At 44.8% G+C, this 14,860-nt stretch overlaps 1 protein-coding gene across 9 annotated transcripts in view; it reads left to right on the top strand.

Annotated features, from left to right (window-relative positions):
- Positions 1-7,751: 7,751 nt before the first annotated feature.
- MCPH1 (microcephalin 1) overlaps positions 7,752-14,860 on the top strand; it is a 256,430-nt gene continuing 249,321 nt past the window's right edge. For 2 of the 9 annotated variants that reach the window (XM_088793043.1, XM_074329290.2), the window contains exons 1-4: positions 7,752-8,170; positions 8,650-8,826; positions 10,315-10,406; positions 13,386-13,504. In XM_088793043.1, the coding sequence (XP_088649169.1) occupies positions 8,787-8,826; positions 10,315-10,406; positions 13,386-13,504 (251 nt within the window). In that variant the 5' untranslated portion in view covers positions 7,752-8,170; positions 8,650-8,786. The other 7 variants (XM_019717760.3, XM_074329294.2, XM_074329293.2 and 4 more) reach the window with 6 other exon arrangements.

The raw sequence follows: 14,860 nt of genomic DNA, 5'->3' as shown, positions 1-14,860 counted from the left end.
CCTGTGTAAACACATTCCCTTGACTTGGGGGGATGTGTAATCATATCCCTTTGGGATATGTGAAAACCTGGAGTCCTGTTGGGCTAGGAAGGTATTGGTGACAAGTAGGATGGGTTCCCTGGTAAGCAGGATGTCTTCCTCTCTTCTATTGCATTTCTTTGATTTATAGGTATGTGTAAACCTGGAGTCCTCCTGGGCAGCTGCCAGGGGTCCTGACCCAAGTAGGAGCTGCAGTGAGGGGCTTTCTACTGGGGATAAATTTCTCCTTCCACTCATTTCTGTGTATCTACCTGTCCTAACAGGAACTAGTATGATGGTTACCGGAACCTGGGGAGAAGAAGGAATGGGGCGTTAGGGTTTAATGAGTACAGAGTTTCAGTGTTGCAAGATGAAAAATGTGAATATACATATTTAACACTATATCTTAGACAACAATGTGTTTTCAACCAAAATGTGCATATACTTAACACTACTGAACTGCACACTTGTGGTAGCGAGATTTATAGTAGGAAACATACAAGTGCTCTTTGTCCTGGTTGTGACACAGAGCCCCTAAAGCCCTTGGAATTTTCTATGATCAGAGGTCTGGCTCCCAGAGAGAGGACATTTCCAACCAGGGGCATAGTAAGAGTCATACGAAACTTTAAACTGTGGCTTGCAGTTGGCCATTTTGGACAACTGGTACCAAAAGACCAACAGGATATTAACAGGGAAAAATAAGCATAGGATGGAAGTCAGAAGAGACAATTCACTGAAGACTTGAAATGGAACAGATAGTTTTCCACGAACCTATATGCTTCAAATAGTCAAAGCAACAACCCACAAAATGATAAAGAAGAAACAAATTAATAAATAGCCATAGTTGAAGGTTTGTACACACCCCTCTCAGAACTTGCTAGAACAAGCAGAACATAAGATTCTAGGAGACCCATCACAATCATTCAATGCTTTTCTCTCATAAAACTGTGCAGCTCATCTGTTAGCTTGAAAAAGAAAAAAATCCCAGATTCTGCAGCGTGTAGAACCGTGGTCGATCTGCTCAGACATCACTCCCCAGGCTGCAAACCCCACTCCTTTCCTGTCAGGTCCTTACACCCCTGTGGACTCTCCTCCTCTTGAATCTGGGCTGCTCCTGTGAGTCATTATTGACCAATAAATGCGGTGGAAGGGACACAATGTATCTTCTGAGAGTAGGTCATAAGACACCTCCAGGGTCTGCTACATCTAGGAAAATGTCTGCAGCTTCTACAAGGCATTCAAGGGATCCAAGTCCTTGCCTCACGCTGGAGACCAGAGGGTGGGACTGAAAGTGCTAACCCTCCAGTGACACGTTTGGCACCAGCCGCACCCTTAGGTCCAAAAGTCACCTAATTGAGGTAACAAGACACCGTGGTAACTCACTGCAAAGCAAGGTGAAAAGGAGTAGAGATAGTGGGGGGCAGGGGGCGGTAAATCTTGGCGTGGTTCAGGTCAGCAGCTATTTTTCAAATGATCCAGAAGTATTCCAGTATTTTGGGAGCCAGTGTCACTGTACCAGTATGTCCTGGGGTAAATACAGCCCCTGAAGAGAGAATTTTTAACAAATTTGAGGTCCTACCATCCGTTGTATGGTGCCCCCTTTCTTCAGTTTGACAGTAAATCGTGAGCATTTTCCCAAGGTGGGCACTTGCTCCATTCATCTCTTTGCTTCCAGAAAAGACCTGAGGCAATTTAGTTTTGAGGGACAGTGGCTTCAGGCCACAGAAACCCCTTTTGAATGACCTGCTTTATGACAGTGTGTTCCTCTCCCCTTTGTGTCTATTTTGCTCTCCGCTGTACCTCTAGATCCTTCACCATGTCCGGAAGTGGTAAATAAACATCTGTTGAATAAAAGAATGAGGCAAATACGAAGAGCAGTCTAAAGAACAAAGAGGGTGGGGAGAGAAGCTCACTTCTCTCATTATGATTCCTTCAGTGATTATGATTAAATAAAGCTAGTCTTTACAATAGAAGCAATTCCCCTGGTGATCTGACAATTTTTCATCTGTTCAACACACAAAAGCTCAGTCATGTCAGGTTTCCTGATTAAGTTTTACATTAATCCCAGCAGGGGAAAAGATAGTGGGCTGTGTATTTCTAGGCACTTCAGGGAAATGGCTCGTCCAGATGAAAATGTCCCTCCTAAGAATTCCTTACCTAATTTGAACTCCAGTTCATTAGGGTATGAACTCTACTACCTCAGTTTCTTGAGCTGGCTATAAAATTCCATTTTCGCTGCTATAAAACATTGCCAAGATACAAAACTAAAGTAATTCCTTATAGTTCTCGCACATCATTTCGGTTCTTCAGTTTTCATGTCCTCCGATTTCCTTCCCTTTCCATTCGTTTATCTGCGTTCATGCATTCATGGCTTTTTACAATTTTTTCATGTTTGTGAGTTTCATGTTTTGTGAGCCTGTTAGTTATTCTATATCATCAAATAATATTCTCATTTTTAAAATATTTAAGTTTGGGAGAAGTGTGTTTTTCATTATTATTGTTCAAGAAAAATGCCATATTCGCTCCTACTATTAATCTGTAAAATTATATTTTCACTAGAAAAGAATATGTTTCTATTAGATTTACCATTTGCTAGTCAAGTTTCTCTCCCGTCTTTTTCTTTTTTTTTGTTTTGTTTTGTTTTGTTTTGTGGAAACCCCGTAAAGGAAAATGTAACTCTGTGATCTGTGCTTCACCATTGAAATTGATAAACTCCTAGGAAACCCAGGCCCACTCGTGCCCTAAATGTGTACAGTATGCTGTTCAGAACGGAAGATTCCGGAGGGAACTGAGACTCTGGGGCACCAGAGCTTCCTTCTGAAGCCGGAGCCTTTCATCTACCTCCTGCCAGGACTTCTCGGAGACCTGAACGTTGTGATTCCCCTCCAGGTGTCGTCAGGCTGTCAGGAAGACAAGAAGCCTCTGAAAAGCCTGCCACCTGCTAAGCGGAAGTGTGTTTCTCACAAAAGTCAGTATTTTCAGCTTTCCGCAGGCCCTGGGTGTGTATAAAAGGGCCTCCTAGCATGTATCCCGTTTAGTTTGGGTGAGTATCGGCAGAGCAAAGTGGCTTTCATCTTATATTCTTCTGCAGAGTAAAATGAAGATGCACCGATACCTTATGTTAGACTTCGCTGGATCCTTTCTTTAGATTAAATGACTTTATTAACAGCCCTGAATAGAAATGCAATGACAAAAAATAAAACTAGGGTGTATTAGTGCAAAGGTCACGCTTCTTTGAACTCATTAATTTTAATTAACTTTGTTCTTGATGATGAGCTGTATAGTCCTTAACTTAGATGATAGAGTCTCCTGACATGAAGAGATAGTGAATCAGATGAGAAGAGGTTCATTACCGTGTATATAAATCCTCATGCAGTTCCAGCACATAGAAAGTGCTCAATAAGTATCTATGGAAGGAATGTAGAATAAAAAACTGATAAAACTGCACCTGACGACAAGAGACCTGAGTTCTAGGACTAATGCAAATTTAAATGACTCTGATTTTGAGATATTAGCCTTATTTCTCTGATCTCTGAAATACATATGTTGGGTTAGATGATAAAATCGTTTAAATTTAGTATTTTTGTGTGTGTGTCAGGGATATGTCTTTTTCAATATGCTGCTGCTCAGTCAAGGATTTTTTTCTTTCTTTTCAAAAAAATTTTTCTTTTTTTTTCAACCGAGGCTTTTTGTTACAGCTTTGAAACTGTTCTTGAAACAGCACTAAATCAAAACACCTTTACACTTGAGACTCTCAAAGAATTTCCACAAGCCATCTACCCAGATTTCCCAAACATTAACATTTGACCACATTTCTGTTTTTATCATCCTCTTTCTACGTATATGAATGGATGGGTGTGTGTGTGTGTGCGCGCACGCATAAATATTTTTTCCTTGAAATGTTTGACAGGAAGTTGCAGACATGATATTCCTTAACCTGTAAATACGTCGTGTATCTCCCTAAAATAAGACATTTTCTTAAATAACCCCAGGACAATGATCAAAAACAGGGAATTAATACTTACATATACTACTGTCTAATCTAAGGGTCTTTTCAAATTTCATCAACTGCCTCATTAATAGTCTTCATAGAAAAAAATTAATGTAACTTAAAATTTAAAACATTTTTTTCTGGTCCAGATTCATCCATAATCACATGTTGTTGTAGTTGCTAAATGTCTCTTTAGTTTCCATTAGTTTGACACTTACTCATATTTCTTTGGTTTCCATGACCTTGATGCTTTTGAAACATACAGGCCAGTTATTTTGTAGAATACTCCTCAGTTTAGATTTATCTGATGTTTCCTCAGAATTAGATTCAAGTTACGCATTATTAAGAGGAATCCCTGAAGTGGCTTTGTGTCCTTCTCAATGCATCACATCACAAGGCACAGTGTGTTCGTCCCCTAACTGGTGACGTTTGATCACTCTTTATAGATGGTGCCGACTATGTGTGTTCACTGTAAACTTACTGTTTTCCCCTTTGTGATTAACACAAACATTGGGGGGAGGTTCTTCATCTTCCATTACAGTTGACGTTCAATATTCTATCATAATAGATTCAGGTGTACAGCATAGTGATTAGACATTTACATAACTTACGAAGTGATCCCCCAATATTGTGGAGAGATACTTCGAGAGTATGAAAATGTCCTGTTTCTCATTATAATTTCACTCACAAGTTTTCACATCAGCTGGTAATTATTGTTTGAAACAATTATTATGGTTGACAATTGATGATACTCTAATTCCCTCATTCTTTTAAATTAATTTGTTACAATACTATTGTAACAAAGAGTTTCCTGTCTTCATTCATTCATCACTTTATTTGTATTGACATAGGCTCACAATTTCCTATTTTATTGAATGGGTTATATGCTGCTAATATCATTATTTACTTTGATGCTAAAGTTGTTCCGTATTTTCCAGTGGTAGCCTTTCTGCTGGCTCCCCTGTCCTTTTGACATGTCTCCATTATTCTTCGAGCACTTTCTTCCCATCTGGGGAGTTTTTGATCCAGATTCATGTTGTAATTTCCCTGCTTCAGCCATGGGATTAGCCATTTCTTCATGGGACCTTTATTTTTAGTGGAAAATGGTACGTAGAAACCAAGTTCTGGGCTCTGGATGGTACTTATTACTGGGATGTAACAGGCACCCTTAGAGAACAGACCTAGAAAATACAGGGACATTCATCCAAATCCATATCCACAACCAGATGTCTATGCTGATTCCATATCAGTCTATTTTTATGTCTTTATTTCTATGTCTCTATTTAAAACCACAAACCAAGTCCAGTACGACACCATGACTTTATTCTAGCCTTCTTCTTCCGTATTGGTGACTCTTCCCTCACACTAAGTAGCCTGTTTCTCATCCACAGGGTATTTACTTATTCGCACAATCCTAAAGTATACATAACATAGTTTCAATACTGCTAAATTCTACCTATGTCAAAGATAAAATAATGAACTGGAGCTTGGTAATTATTTAGAGTTCTTATTATTTTTACAACTGTGCCTCAAGTTACTTATTTTTTCTCCACTCTGGTGTGGTTATGTCATTTCTTTGAAATACATTTTGCTATTTTGAGCTTTTTAACCCAGACTTGTTGACTTTATTTATTTATGCTTTGAGTATATGGTACATTAACAGTTTCTGAAAACCAGAACTATGAAAAGCTATACCCCTAGCAGTGTCCCTTCCACGTCCCATGTCCCTCGTTGCCACTCCTGTTCCCCACCACCCCTGTAGGTAACAAATCACGTGAACTTTTGATTCATCCTTCCTGTCTGATTATTTTTTTGTACGTGTGTGGGAATATTATTTTCTTTGTCCCTTTGTTTCTTATACAAAAGGTAGCATGCTGTTTTAGTTTCCTAAGGCTGCTGTAACAATGTGCTACAAACCAAGTGTGGCTTGAACAACAGCAATGTATTGTCTTGAGACTAGGTGTCGGAGGTCAAGGTGTTGGCAGGGCCGTGCTCCCTTCAAAGTCACCAGCAAAGGACCTGATTCAGGCGTCTCTCCCATCTTGTGGCAGCGTAACTCCAGTCTTCACCTGGTGTTCTCCGTGTGTGTGTCCAAGTGTCCTCTTGGGGTTCCAGTTCCAACCACCACCATCAGTTAGTAGCTACACTAGCTTGGACTAGTCAGGTAACCTCCCTTGAACCTGATTACTAATGTGTATTCTGTCCATGAAAGAAATTCCAAACCTAAAGAAGGCTTTAAAGAGTTTATTTAAGCCAAGGTTTAGGGGCCAGTCCCAGAAGCAAAATCTCGAAGGACTGAGAAAATGCTCAAGAAATAGCGGTTTTGCAGTTTATTTGATACATTAGACTCAAAGGAGAAGACAGAAGGCAGATTACATGAAATTCATTGGTAGATTAAGGAGGCAGGTTAAAGTAAAGTGGGGGAATCTCTAGGATTGGATAAAAAGTACAATGGAGAGATACATGTTTCTTTTATGTAAGTGGGTGCAGGATAGTTAACATTTAACATACAGTTTACAGAAGTATGCAGGGAAAAGATAACAATGAGGAATACTGGGGTCATCTCGCCCCAGTATTTGGAAGGTGGTTAGAGGTCTGGAGAAGAGATCATTCTGACATTTTAAGTATGTCATCCTAGATGTACAAACACAGTGGACAGGGCTTGCTCAAGGTTAAGGATTAATATACCATATAGACCTAGGACATGACTTCCCATTATGACGTGTTCAGTTAGGAATGTTTTATGATTAAAACATCCTGTGTGGTTACTTTCAGTTATTGAACTTGTCAGACTTGTTAAAGTAGCTCCTTTTTTGTTCATAATTAAAAAGAAACAACAGGCCTAAAATGGAGTCACTTATGCTAAATCTCATGTCAGCAAACCAAGACTTCATACCTAACCTAACTGCAGTTCCAGTCTTCCTCAGGAATGCAATCTTAACCCGCCAATCTGGAATTTCCTGCCCAGCACCAATGAGGTCATCCCCCTAGTTGTCCCTCCTGGCCGCCAAAGGAAAGTGACCTTGCCTGAAAGAACCTTTTTTTTCTTAAAATTTAGACTTTCCTTGTCCCACCCCCTCTTTGCCTTTAAAGACCTTTGTGTACACTCCGGATCGCCCCTCTACTTGCTCAATGGGATGCTGCCCATTCACGAACCCTTCAATAAAGTCCATTATAATCTTTAAATTTTACTTGGTTGAATATTTGTTGCTTAGCAGTATAAATAGGATATTTCTATTTACATATTTATAATACTTATAATTACATTCTCTGTGTAACAGGGCAGTTGTGAGCATCACATGACACAAAGTATGAGAGAAAGCCTCAATTGTAAGCGAGAGTTCGGGGAGGCGGAGGAGGACGCCTGCATCTTACCGTCATAAATACCCCTAAAATAATAGGATTTTAATGAGAATCTAGGAGAAAAAGCAATAAGCGCTTTGTAAACTGCAACACGCTCACCTCATAGACAGCACAGGATTAGCTGTGATGATACCTTACAGCCCATAATAGGTGCCCAGTCAATGTTAGCGATTCCGCTGTTGCTAAGGCCCCTTTATGGGGAAAGGACGCTTCCAGTTTTAGTGACTCATCAGCATCTCGGCCAATGGTGGACATGAGGGATTTGGAAACGAGTCTCCGAACCACATCCAGCCGGACTCGGAAACGCAGCCTGTGCTTCCAGGGTATGAGAGTCCCTTCAACTCCCAAGACCGCGTTCGTCACGAACTTTTCAATGGAGTGCGTTCCACGTGCACAGGACACAGATGGTACTGAAACTGGAAATGAACGTTTTCACACATTTGGTTCATTCTTTGACATACGATATGGATCCTTCAACTGATGCTCGGTTTCAGGGAAATTTAAACAGAATTTGAATCAGCAAACAAGACCTCCCCTGCTCTGTCACCCCCGCGAGCGCAGGACAGGCCGCCAAGGCTCGCGCTCCCGGCGGACGCAGGCTCGCAGCGTCGGGGCGGGGCCTGCGCCTGCGCCTGCGCCCAGCGCGGCGTGGGCGGGGCTCCGCGGGCGCGAGGTTTGAAGCCCGGGAAGCAGCGCGGCGGGAAAGCAGGCGGCTCGCGAGCGCAGAGCTCGTCCCGTCCGGCCGAAAGGAGTCCGCTCCGGGACTTGCGCGCTGCAGCGTTCACGAGAGGCCACCAGGTGAGGGGGACCTTGGCTGTATCCCCGGTCCGGGGTCCCCCGCCCCAGGCTCTGAGGCCCAGCGCCCTCGCTCCTCCCAGCGCGGGCGTCCTGGGTCCAGCCGTGCGAGGGCTACTCCGCGCGCTGACGGCAGGACGGCGCTGGGGAGCGCGGTGCACGCGCGAGGACGGGAGGTTCTGGGCAGTTAGGCTGAGCTCCCCGCGGGCCTCGAGCGAACACTGCGCCCGGCTGAGCGCAGGTGAGGCGCCGGGGGCCTCTGCGTCTCCTCCTGGGGACGGGAGAGTTTGATCGGCTTCTGTGGGACCCGTTCTCGTAACTAACGAGGGGATGGAGAGACAGCCTTGCCGGCAAGGCGCTGACCCGCAGTCTAGACGGGAGGCCGGTCCGAGCCGGCGGAGGAAGTGCCTCTCTCTCCACCGAGAGCCCGAAGCTTTTTTTTTTCTTTCAGTCTTAATTTTTTTTTCTTGCCCCCCCCGCAGCTTGGAAAACACGGAAGGGAGGATCCCGCGGCGCCGGAGGGGAGCGGCGCGCGCGCGCCCGCGCATGCTCGGTGTGGGCCCCGGGCTGTTCCTGGGCCGGCTCGGCGCGGTGCTGCGCGCGGATCCCTCCGCCGCTCATGGCGGCCCCCGGGACGCCGGGGGGCTCGGTTCTGAAAGGTGAGGCATGGTCCGGCTTGATGGAGAGCCGGGGGTGTCGAGCAGGCGAGGGGGAGGACAGGCACCCGGGTCACGCGGCGCGCGTGGACCGGGCCGGTGGGGCGCGCGGGAGGGGACCGCCCCCCGGAAGTCAGCCCGGCTCCCTGTGGGACGCGGGGCGCCGTCCCAGCGTCCGGGACCTGAGCGCCCCACCTGGGCTGGGGGAGGCGGCGGTGCAGGCACTTGGGGCCGAGGAGCGGAGGAATGGGTTGGTTTCTCCCGGGTCCTCGCGCCCGGGAGAATTTAGGGGCGCGGGGCAGCTGTGGAGCTAGGACGAGAGCCGGCAGCTCCTCTCGCACGTCCCCGTCAGGATGTGCTCTGAGCACCGGCGCGACCTCACCGAGGAATCGTGTCCGGGACGGTTAAATGCTTGAGTAATGGTGTCTTAGCTTTAGCAGCCTCCGCAGATGTTTCACCTCCCCTGACAGGTGAGGAAATGTCGCGTGGAGCGTGGAGGTGTTTCTCCCCTCGGGCGCCTGGTCGGTGCGGAGGGAATCCGGGCACCGAGCTGCCCTGTAGTCAGTGTCCGCCCGGGGACCCTGGTGAGGTCACCGGGCGCCGGGAATGGCTCAGGCGGGTGGCGGGGCCGGAGAAGCCGAGGAGTGGATGGTTGGGCGATGGGGAACAGCGCTGACGGCGGGAAGTACGGCCCTGTATTGACGCGCCCGGCGTGGAAGACAGGCCTTAGAGTCAAAAGGAAACACACAGGCTTTACAGAAACACACAGGCTTCACAGATCAGATGGGGCTGTTTTCCTAGTGTTAGTGTTTTGTTGAATTAGCTTGGCTTTCCTTTTGCTTTGCTCACAGTTATTTAGAATGGCACACCTAGAAATTCTTGTGAAGCATCGGATTTTGAGAAAAAGAACAGGTCTCACACTGTCCTCCCCACCCCGGTTCTGCTTGCTGCCTGTTTTTGTAGGGTCTGCAAGCTAAGCCTGTTTTTGTTTTGTTTGTTTTTTTAACTTTTTAAAATGGGAGACAAAAGAAAAAACACCAGGAGAAGAATGACAAATGAAAATTACATGAAATTCAAAGTTTTATTGGAACACAACTAGGCTCACTTAGTCACTTCATGCCTTTGGCTGTTTTTGTTTTGCAGCGGTGAGGATGAGTGGTGGTGTGGCTCTCAAAGCGTAAAATATTTAGTATCTGGTCCTTTACAGACAACAGACTCTTGCACAAGAAAAGCTAAGCCTGGTTTAGGGATCTGAGAAGAGCATCTAGTCTTAAGAATGTAAACTGACATGCATATGAGTAAAGCTGTTCTTTGCTTGAAAATTTAAGAACTGTAATAGCACAAATGCTGTTTTGAATAGGCTTGTAATAGAAGAAATTTTAAATTTATATTTAGATGTCAATAGGACAAGAGAAAAATCTATTGAAATCCTTGAGCAAGGGATGCTGGCATTTCAAATATGTTTAATGCTAATATCTTTTTTATTTTCAGATGTAGTGGCTTATGTTGAGGTGTGGTCAGCCAATGGAACAGAAAATTATTCAAAGGCATTTAGAAACCAACTTTTGGATATGGGGGCAAAGGTAAGAAATTCACTTTCCCATTTCTACACATGATTGTCCTCTGGTACCTAATGAGATATATTTGCATTTTCTTACTTTGGGAGTTATTAGCTAGAACATGAATGAAAAAGAAGACAGTGGGTAAGGAGAAAAGAACCGTAGTATGAAGCATTTACAACAGTAGGATTTATAGAACAGTTGGTCTTGTGGTTCTGAGAGAGAAGGACTCCAGCATGAAAACACAGATCCTGCCATCGGTTACTTGGATACGTGATGCTCTTGAGCAAAGTGAGGGATACGGAAGGGAACAGGTGTTTCAGGGAACAGTTGTGAATTGGGACATATTGGAAATATCTTGACATTTGGGTATACAGATCTGGAATTTGAGGTACTCAAGGCTAGAAACAAGGTTTTGGGGTCTAAGAGCCTCGAGGTCAGTTGAGGCCACTTATGTGGTAATGACCCAGGTAGTTAGAATGAAAAGTGCTGAAGGTGGAGCCCTTTTAGTATTTCATGTTTGCCGTGGACGCAGGGACAAAGATAGAGAGGAAAGCCAAGAGACTCCAGAAAACAAGTCTGGAAGTCAGAGGGATGGACTTCAGTGGAATTGTGAAGCACTGCAGGCTCTTCTGGACAGTTGAGGCTGGTCAGTATACTCGAGGTTTGAGAACTCTAAGGTCACTGTTGTGTTTATTGCCGTTTCAGAGAACTGGCTGAAGGGACGAAACCAGTCCAGCCATCATTGACATAGGTGGTGAATGCAGACCGCTGTGGGGAAAGTTCAGCTGTGAACACTGTATCTGGGGAGGGGGGGGTGGGGGAGGATGGCTGATAGGCTGGGTGAAGGGAGAGGTTAAAATGGGTGAGCCCCTCACTGAAGGCAGGCCCAGGGATTAGGGTAAGAGGTGCCCAGAGCCTGACACCCTAGGCGCATCCACCCTCAGAGAAGATGGGCGCTTCTGAACTGTTTGGCTCACCCTCGGCCTGGCCCTGATGGGAGAGATGGAGGGACAGACGGGTGGGCCCTGATGGGAGAGATGGGCCCTGATGGGAGAGATGGGAGAACAGACGGGTGGAGAGAATTCAGAGTGCAGTGGCAGGGCTTGCTTTTGAACCTGAAAAGGTGCCTTTTTTCTGATACACTGGAAGGTTCCGTCTGATGATACCTGCCTGCTACATGCTTGGCCTGGATGTGTTACTGTGGCTGAGAAAAAAGCCGTGGGTCACGTGAGTTGACAAAATGGCGTTTGAGGGTAGTATTAAGATCTTAGATCTCTTGGATCTTTTTGTTTTTCACCTTTTATTTAGAAAGTTGAAAGAATAGTGCTATCAGTGAACACAGACGTAACAATGTAATAATTGTTAACACCTGAACATACTTGCTTAGTCTCCATCTCTACACCTATGTTTATATGGGTATGTGTATTTTTTTCCTGAACTATTTGAAAGTGAGTTGCAGATATCATAATTTTCCCCTAAATATATTTAGTATGCATCCTCTAAGAACAAGGACATTTTCCTGTGTAGCAAAAGGTCATTGTCACATGTGAGAAAATTAACAGTGATTTCCTGACAGTTTTCTGTAGCAGTCGAATCAGTCTGTGCGTCTGCCAGCATATGAAAGCTTCACTGCTATACATGCTGGGTTTTGTCAGTCTTACAGCCATTCTCGTGTTTCTGGGGGGGGTCTGTCATCGTGGTTTGAATTTGCGTTTTCTTGCACGTTTTCCTATATTTATTTTGAAGAGCCTATTCCAGTCTCCAGTTCCTATTTACATTGAGTTTTTCTTCTTGATTTGTGTTCATTCTCTCTCTTTGTCAGTTGACCCCTTTCTCAATCATATGAATTGCAATATTTTCTGTCACTCTGCCTTGTCTTTTCACCTTCTTTATGGTATCTTTTGATGATAATTGACATACGAGGAATGAAGGTGGTAAACGCTGACTGCTGTCAGAGGGAGTTCAGCAGCAAAAAAAGTGTATTTGTTGGGGAGGGCTTTGGGGAGGATGTAATGTAGTTTTATCCTTTATGGTGAGTTTTTTTGTATGTTTTCTTTAAAAACATCTGTTCCCACCCACACCAAGATTATGAAGATTCTCTATGTTACTTTCAGGAAGTTTTATCATTTTGCCTTTCACAATTAGATTTACAGTAAATCTGGAATTGATTTTCATATATGGTATGAAACAGTTGTTTCATTTTTTTTCCATGTGGTCATTTTTGATGCTGTTATAAATAGAATCTTTAAAATTCCTGTTTTCTAACTGTTGCTGGTATATAGAAAACGTTTTTGCATGTCCACCCTGTCTCCAGAAAACTTAACCAAACTATGAATTCTGTGGTATTTGGGGCATTTTAAAAATGTACACAACTGAATCATATGTGCACGGGACAGTTTTGTATTTTCTGATCCTAACACCTTTCATTTCTTTTTCTTGACATACTTCTTTGGGTAGGGCCGGTTGACTAGAATGGAGACATCAAATAGCCCTTTCTGGTTCCTCATCTCAAGGGAAAGCTTTTAGCATTTCCCTTAGTGCAGTTTTGTGTCAGCTCCGAGATCCTAATTTACTAAGAGTTTTCCTCACAAACTTTTTAACTATCAAATGTGTTTTATGCATGTATTGAGGTGATTGTATGATTTTTCTCTTACTTTGTTAATGTAATGAATAATAATCATTGGTTTTGTTGTTGTTGTTGTTGTTGTTTTAGTGTTAATCAACTTTGCAGTCTGGAATAAACTCAAGTGGTGGGGATGTATTGTTATCCTTTTCATAGGTTGATACAGTTTGCTAATATTTTGTTGCTTTTTTGCAGATGTCTCCATGAGTTGGCACTGGTTTATAGTTTATGAAACTGTGCAAATTGTAATAATTTACATTTTGGTTTCTGCTCTTCACAGGTTTCAAAAACTTCTAACAAACAAGTAGCTCATGTCACTTTATGAAACTGTACAAATTGTGATAATTTACATTTTGTTTTCTGTACTTTATCTACAGGTTTCAAAAACTTTTAACAAAGAAGTGACCCACGTGGTGTTTAAAGACGGGTACCAGAAAACCTGGGACAAAGCACAGAAGAGAGGCGTAAAGCTCATTTCAGTGCTCTGGGTTGAAAAGTGAGTCGTTGCTCTTATTTTTTTCCTTAAGTATCTAGTATTGGTAAAGCATGGCAATATATTTTGCATGGATCGTAGAACCAGATAGAATTTGATTTCCATCTTTTCTCTGCGTCTTATTTGGGTGAGTCATTTAGTATCCGCAAGCCTTGGTTCCGACAGCTGAAAAGATGGACAGGGTGTAACCTCTAACCCTGCCTGGAGGGGAATGAGCACACAGACTGAGACACTTACACCTGGTGAATCCAGGAAACAGCAGGGACGCAAATGGGACGAGGCAGATGGTGTCAGTCTGGTGGGGTGGGGCCTGAGGCCTTACACAGACACTTGTTTCTCTGCTTCTGGAAGTCCCGGGAGCAGGGTGTGTGCGGCTTGGTTTCTCCTGAGGCCTCGCTCCTCGGCATGCAGGTGCTGGCTGGCCTGTCTCTCTTCATCTGGTCCCTCTGAGTGTGTCTGTGCCCTAATCTCTTACAAGGACACCAGTCCTGCTGGAGTGAGGCACCCATATGACCTCCTTTAACCGTAATTGTCTCTTTAATGCCCCATTTCCCAACACAGTCACGTTCTGAGGTCCTGGAGGTTGGGTGTCTTACGAATTTTGGGGGGACACAACTGAGCCCATGACGAGAGTGTTCACGGGGAAGCTGGGAGGAGATTGAGTTCAGAGAGGTCGTGGCGATGGGATGCAGGTTCCTGGGGGTGTGAGGCAGAAGGGAGTGTGGGCACAGGCAGGGGCCGTGGCGGGGAGCGCCTGATGGCTGCCGGCGACCCCGGCGGGGACACTGTTTACCAGGGGGCAGCAGGGCGGCCATGTACAACGTTCAGCTTCAGGATACAGGTTTGAAGGGAGCCAGACGAGATTTCCTGAGGATTTAGGTGCAAGTTTGTAGAGAAGGGGAGCAGTCAAGGATGGTGTGAGGGTTTTGGCCCAAGGAACCAGAAATATGGGTTTCCCATTTACTGAGCTTGGGAAGGCGTCAGAAGGAGCAGGTTCGGGGAAACGAGGCGGTGCACTGGGACGTGTGTTAGGCACCCACGTGGAGGGGTCAGGTAGGCAGTGGAATACATGTGTGGAGCTCCTGGGAGAGGTTGGACAGAACGTGGGAGACTCCAGTTTGCAGGTGTTATTTAAAGCCACAAGTCTGGATGTGCCCTCCTAGAGAGCACAGGGAGAGAGGCAGGAGGGTCCAGGATTGGGCGCTGCGGCTTTGGGGGTTGAGGAGGAACTCCAGTGACGGTGGGGTTCTAGAAGTCAGGTAAGAAAACAAGGAGAGGTGGTGAGCATCACCTGTGGTAAGTAGGTTGCGGAAAGGCGGGTCTGAGGGGTTAGCACTGGAATTAGCGGGGTGGGGTCTG

The sequence above is a fragment of the Rhinolophus sinicus genome, chromosome 16 (assembly GCF_057876585.1).
Source record: "Rhinolophus sinicus isolate RSI-liver-muscle chromosome 16, RSI-T2T, whole genome shotgun sequence".
Classification (NCBI taxonomy): Eukaryota; Metazoa; Chordata; class Mammalia; order Chiroptera; family Rhinolophidae; genus Rhinolophus; species Rhinolophus sinicus.
This window is presented reverse-complemented; position numbering and strand designations above follow the sequence as displayed.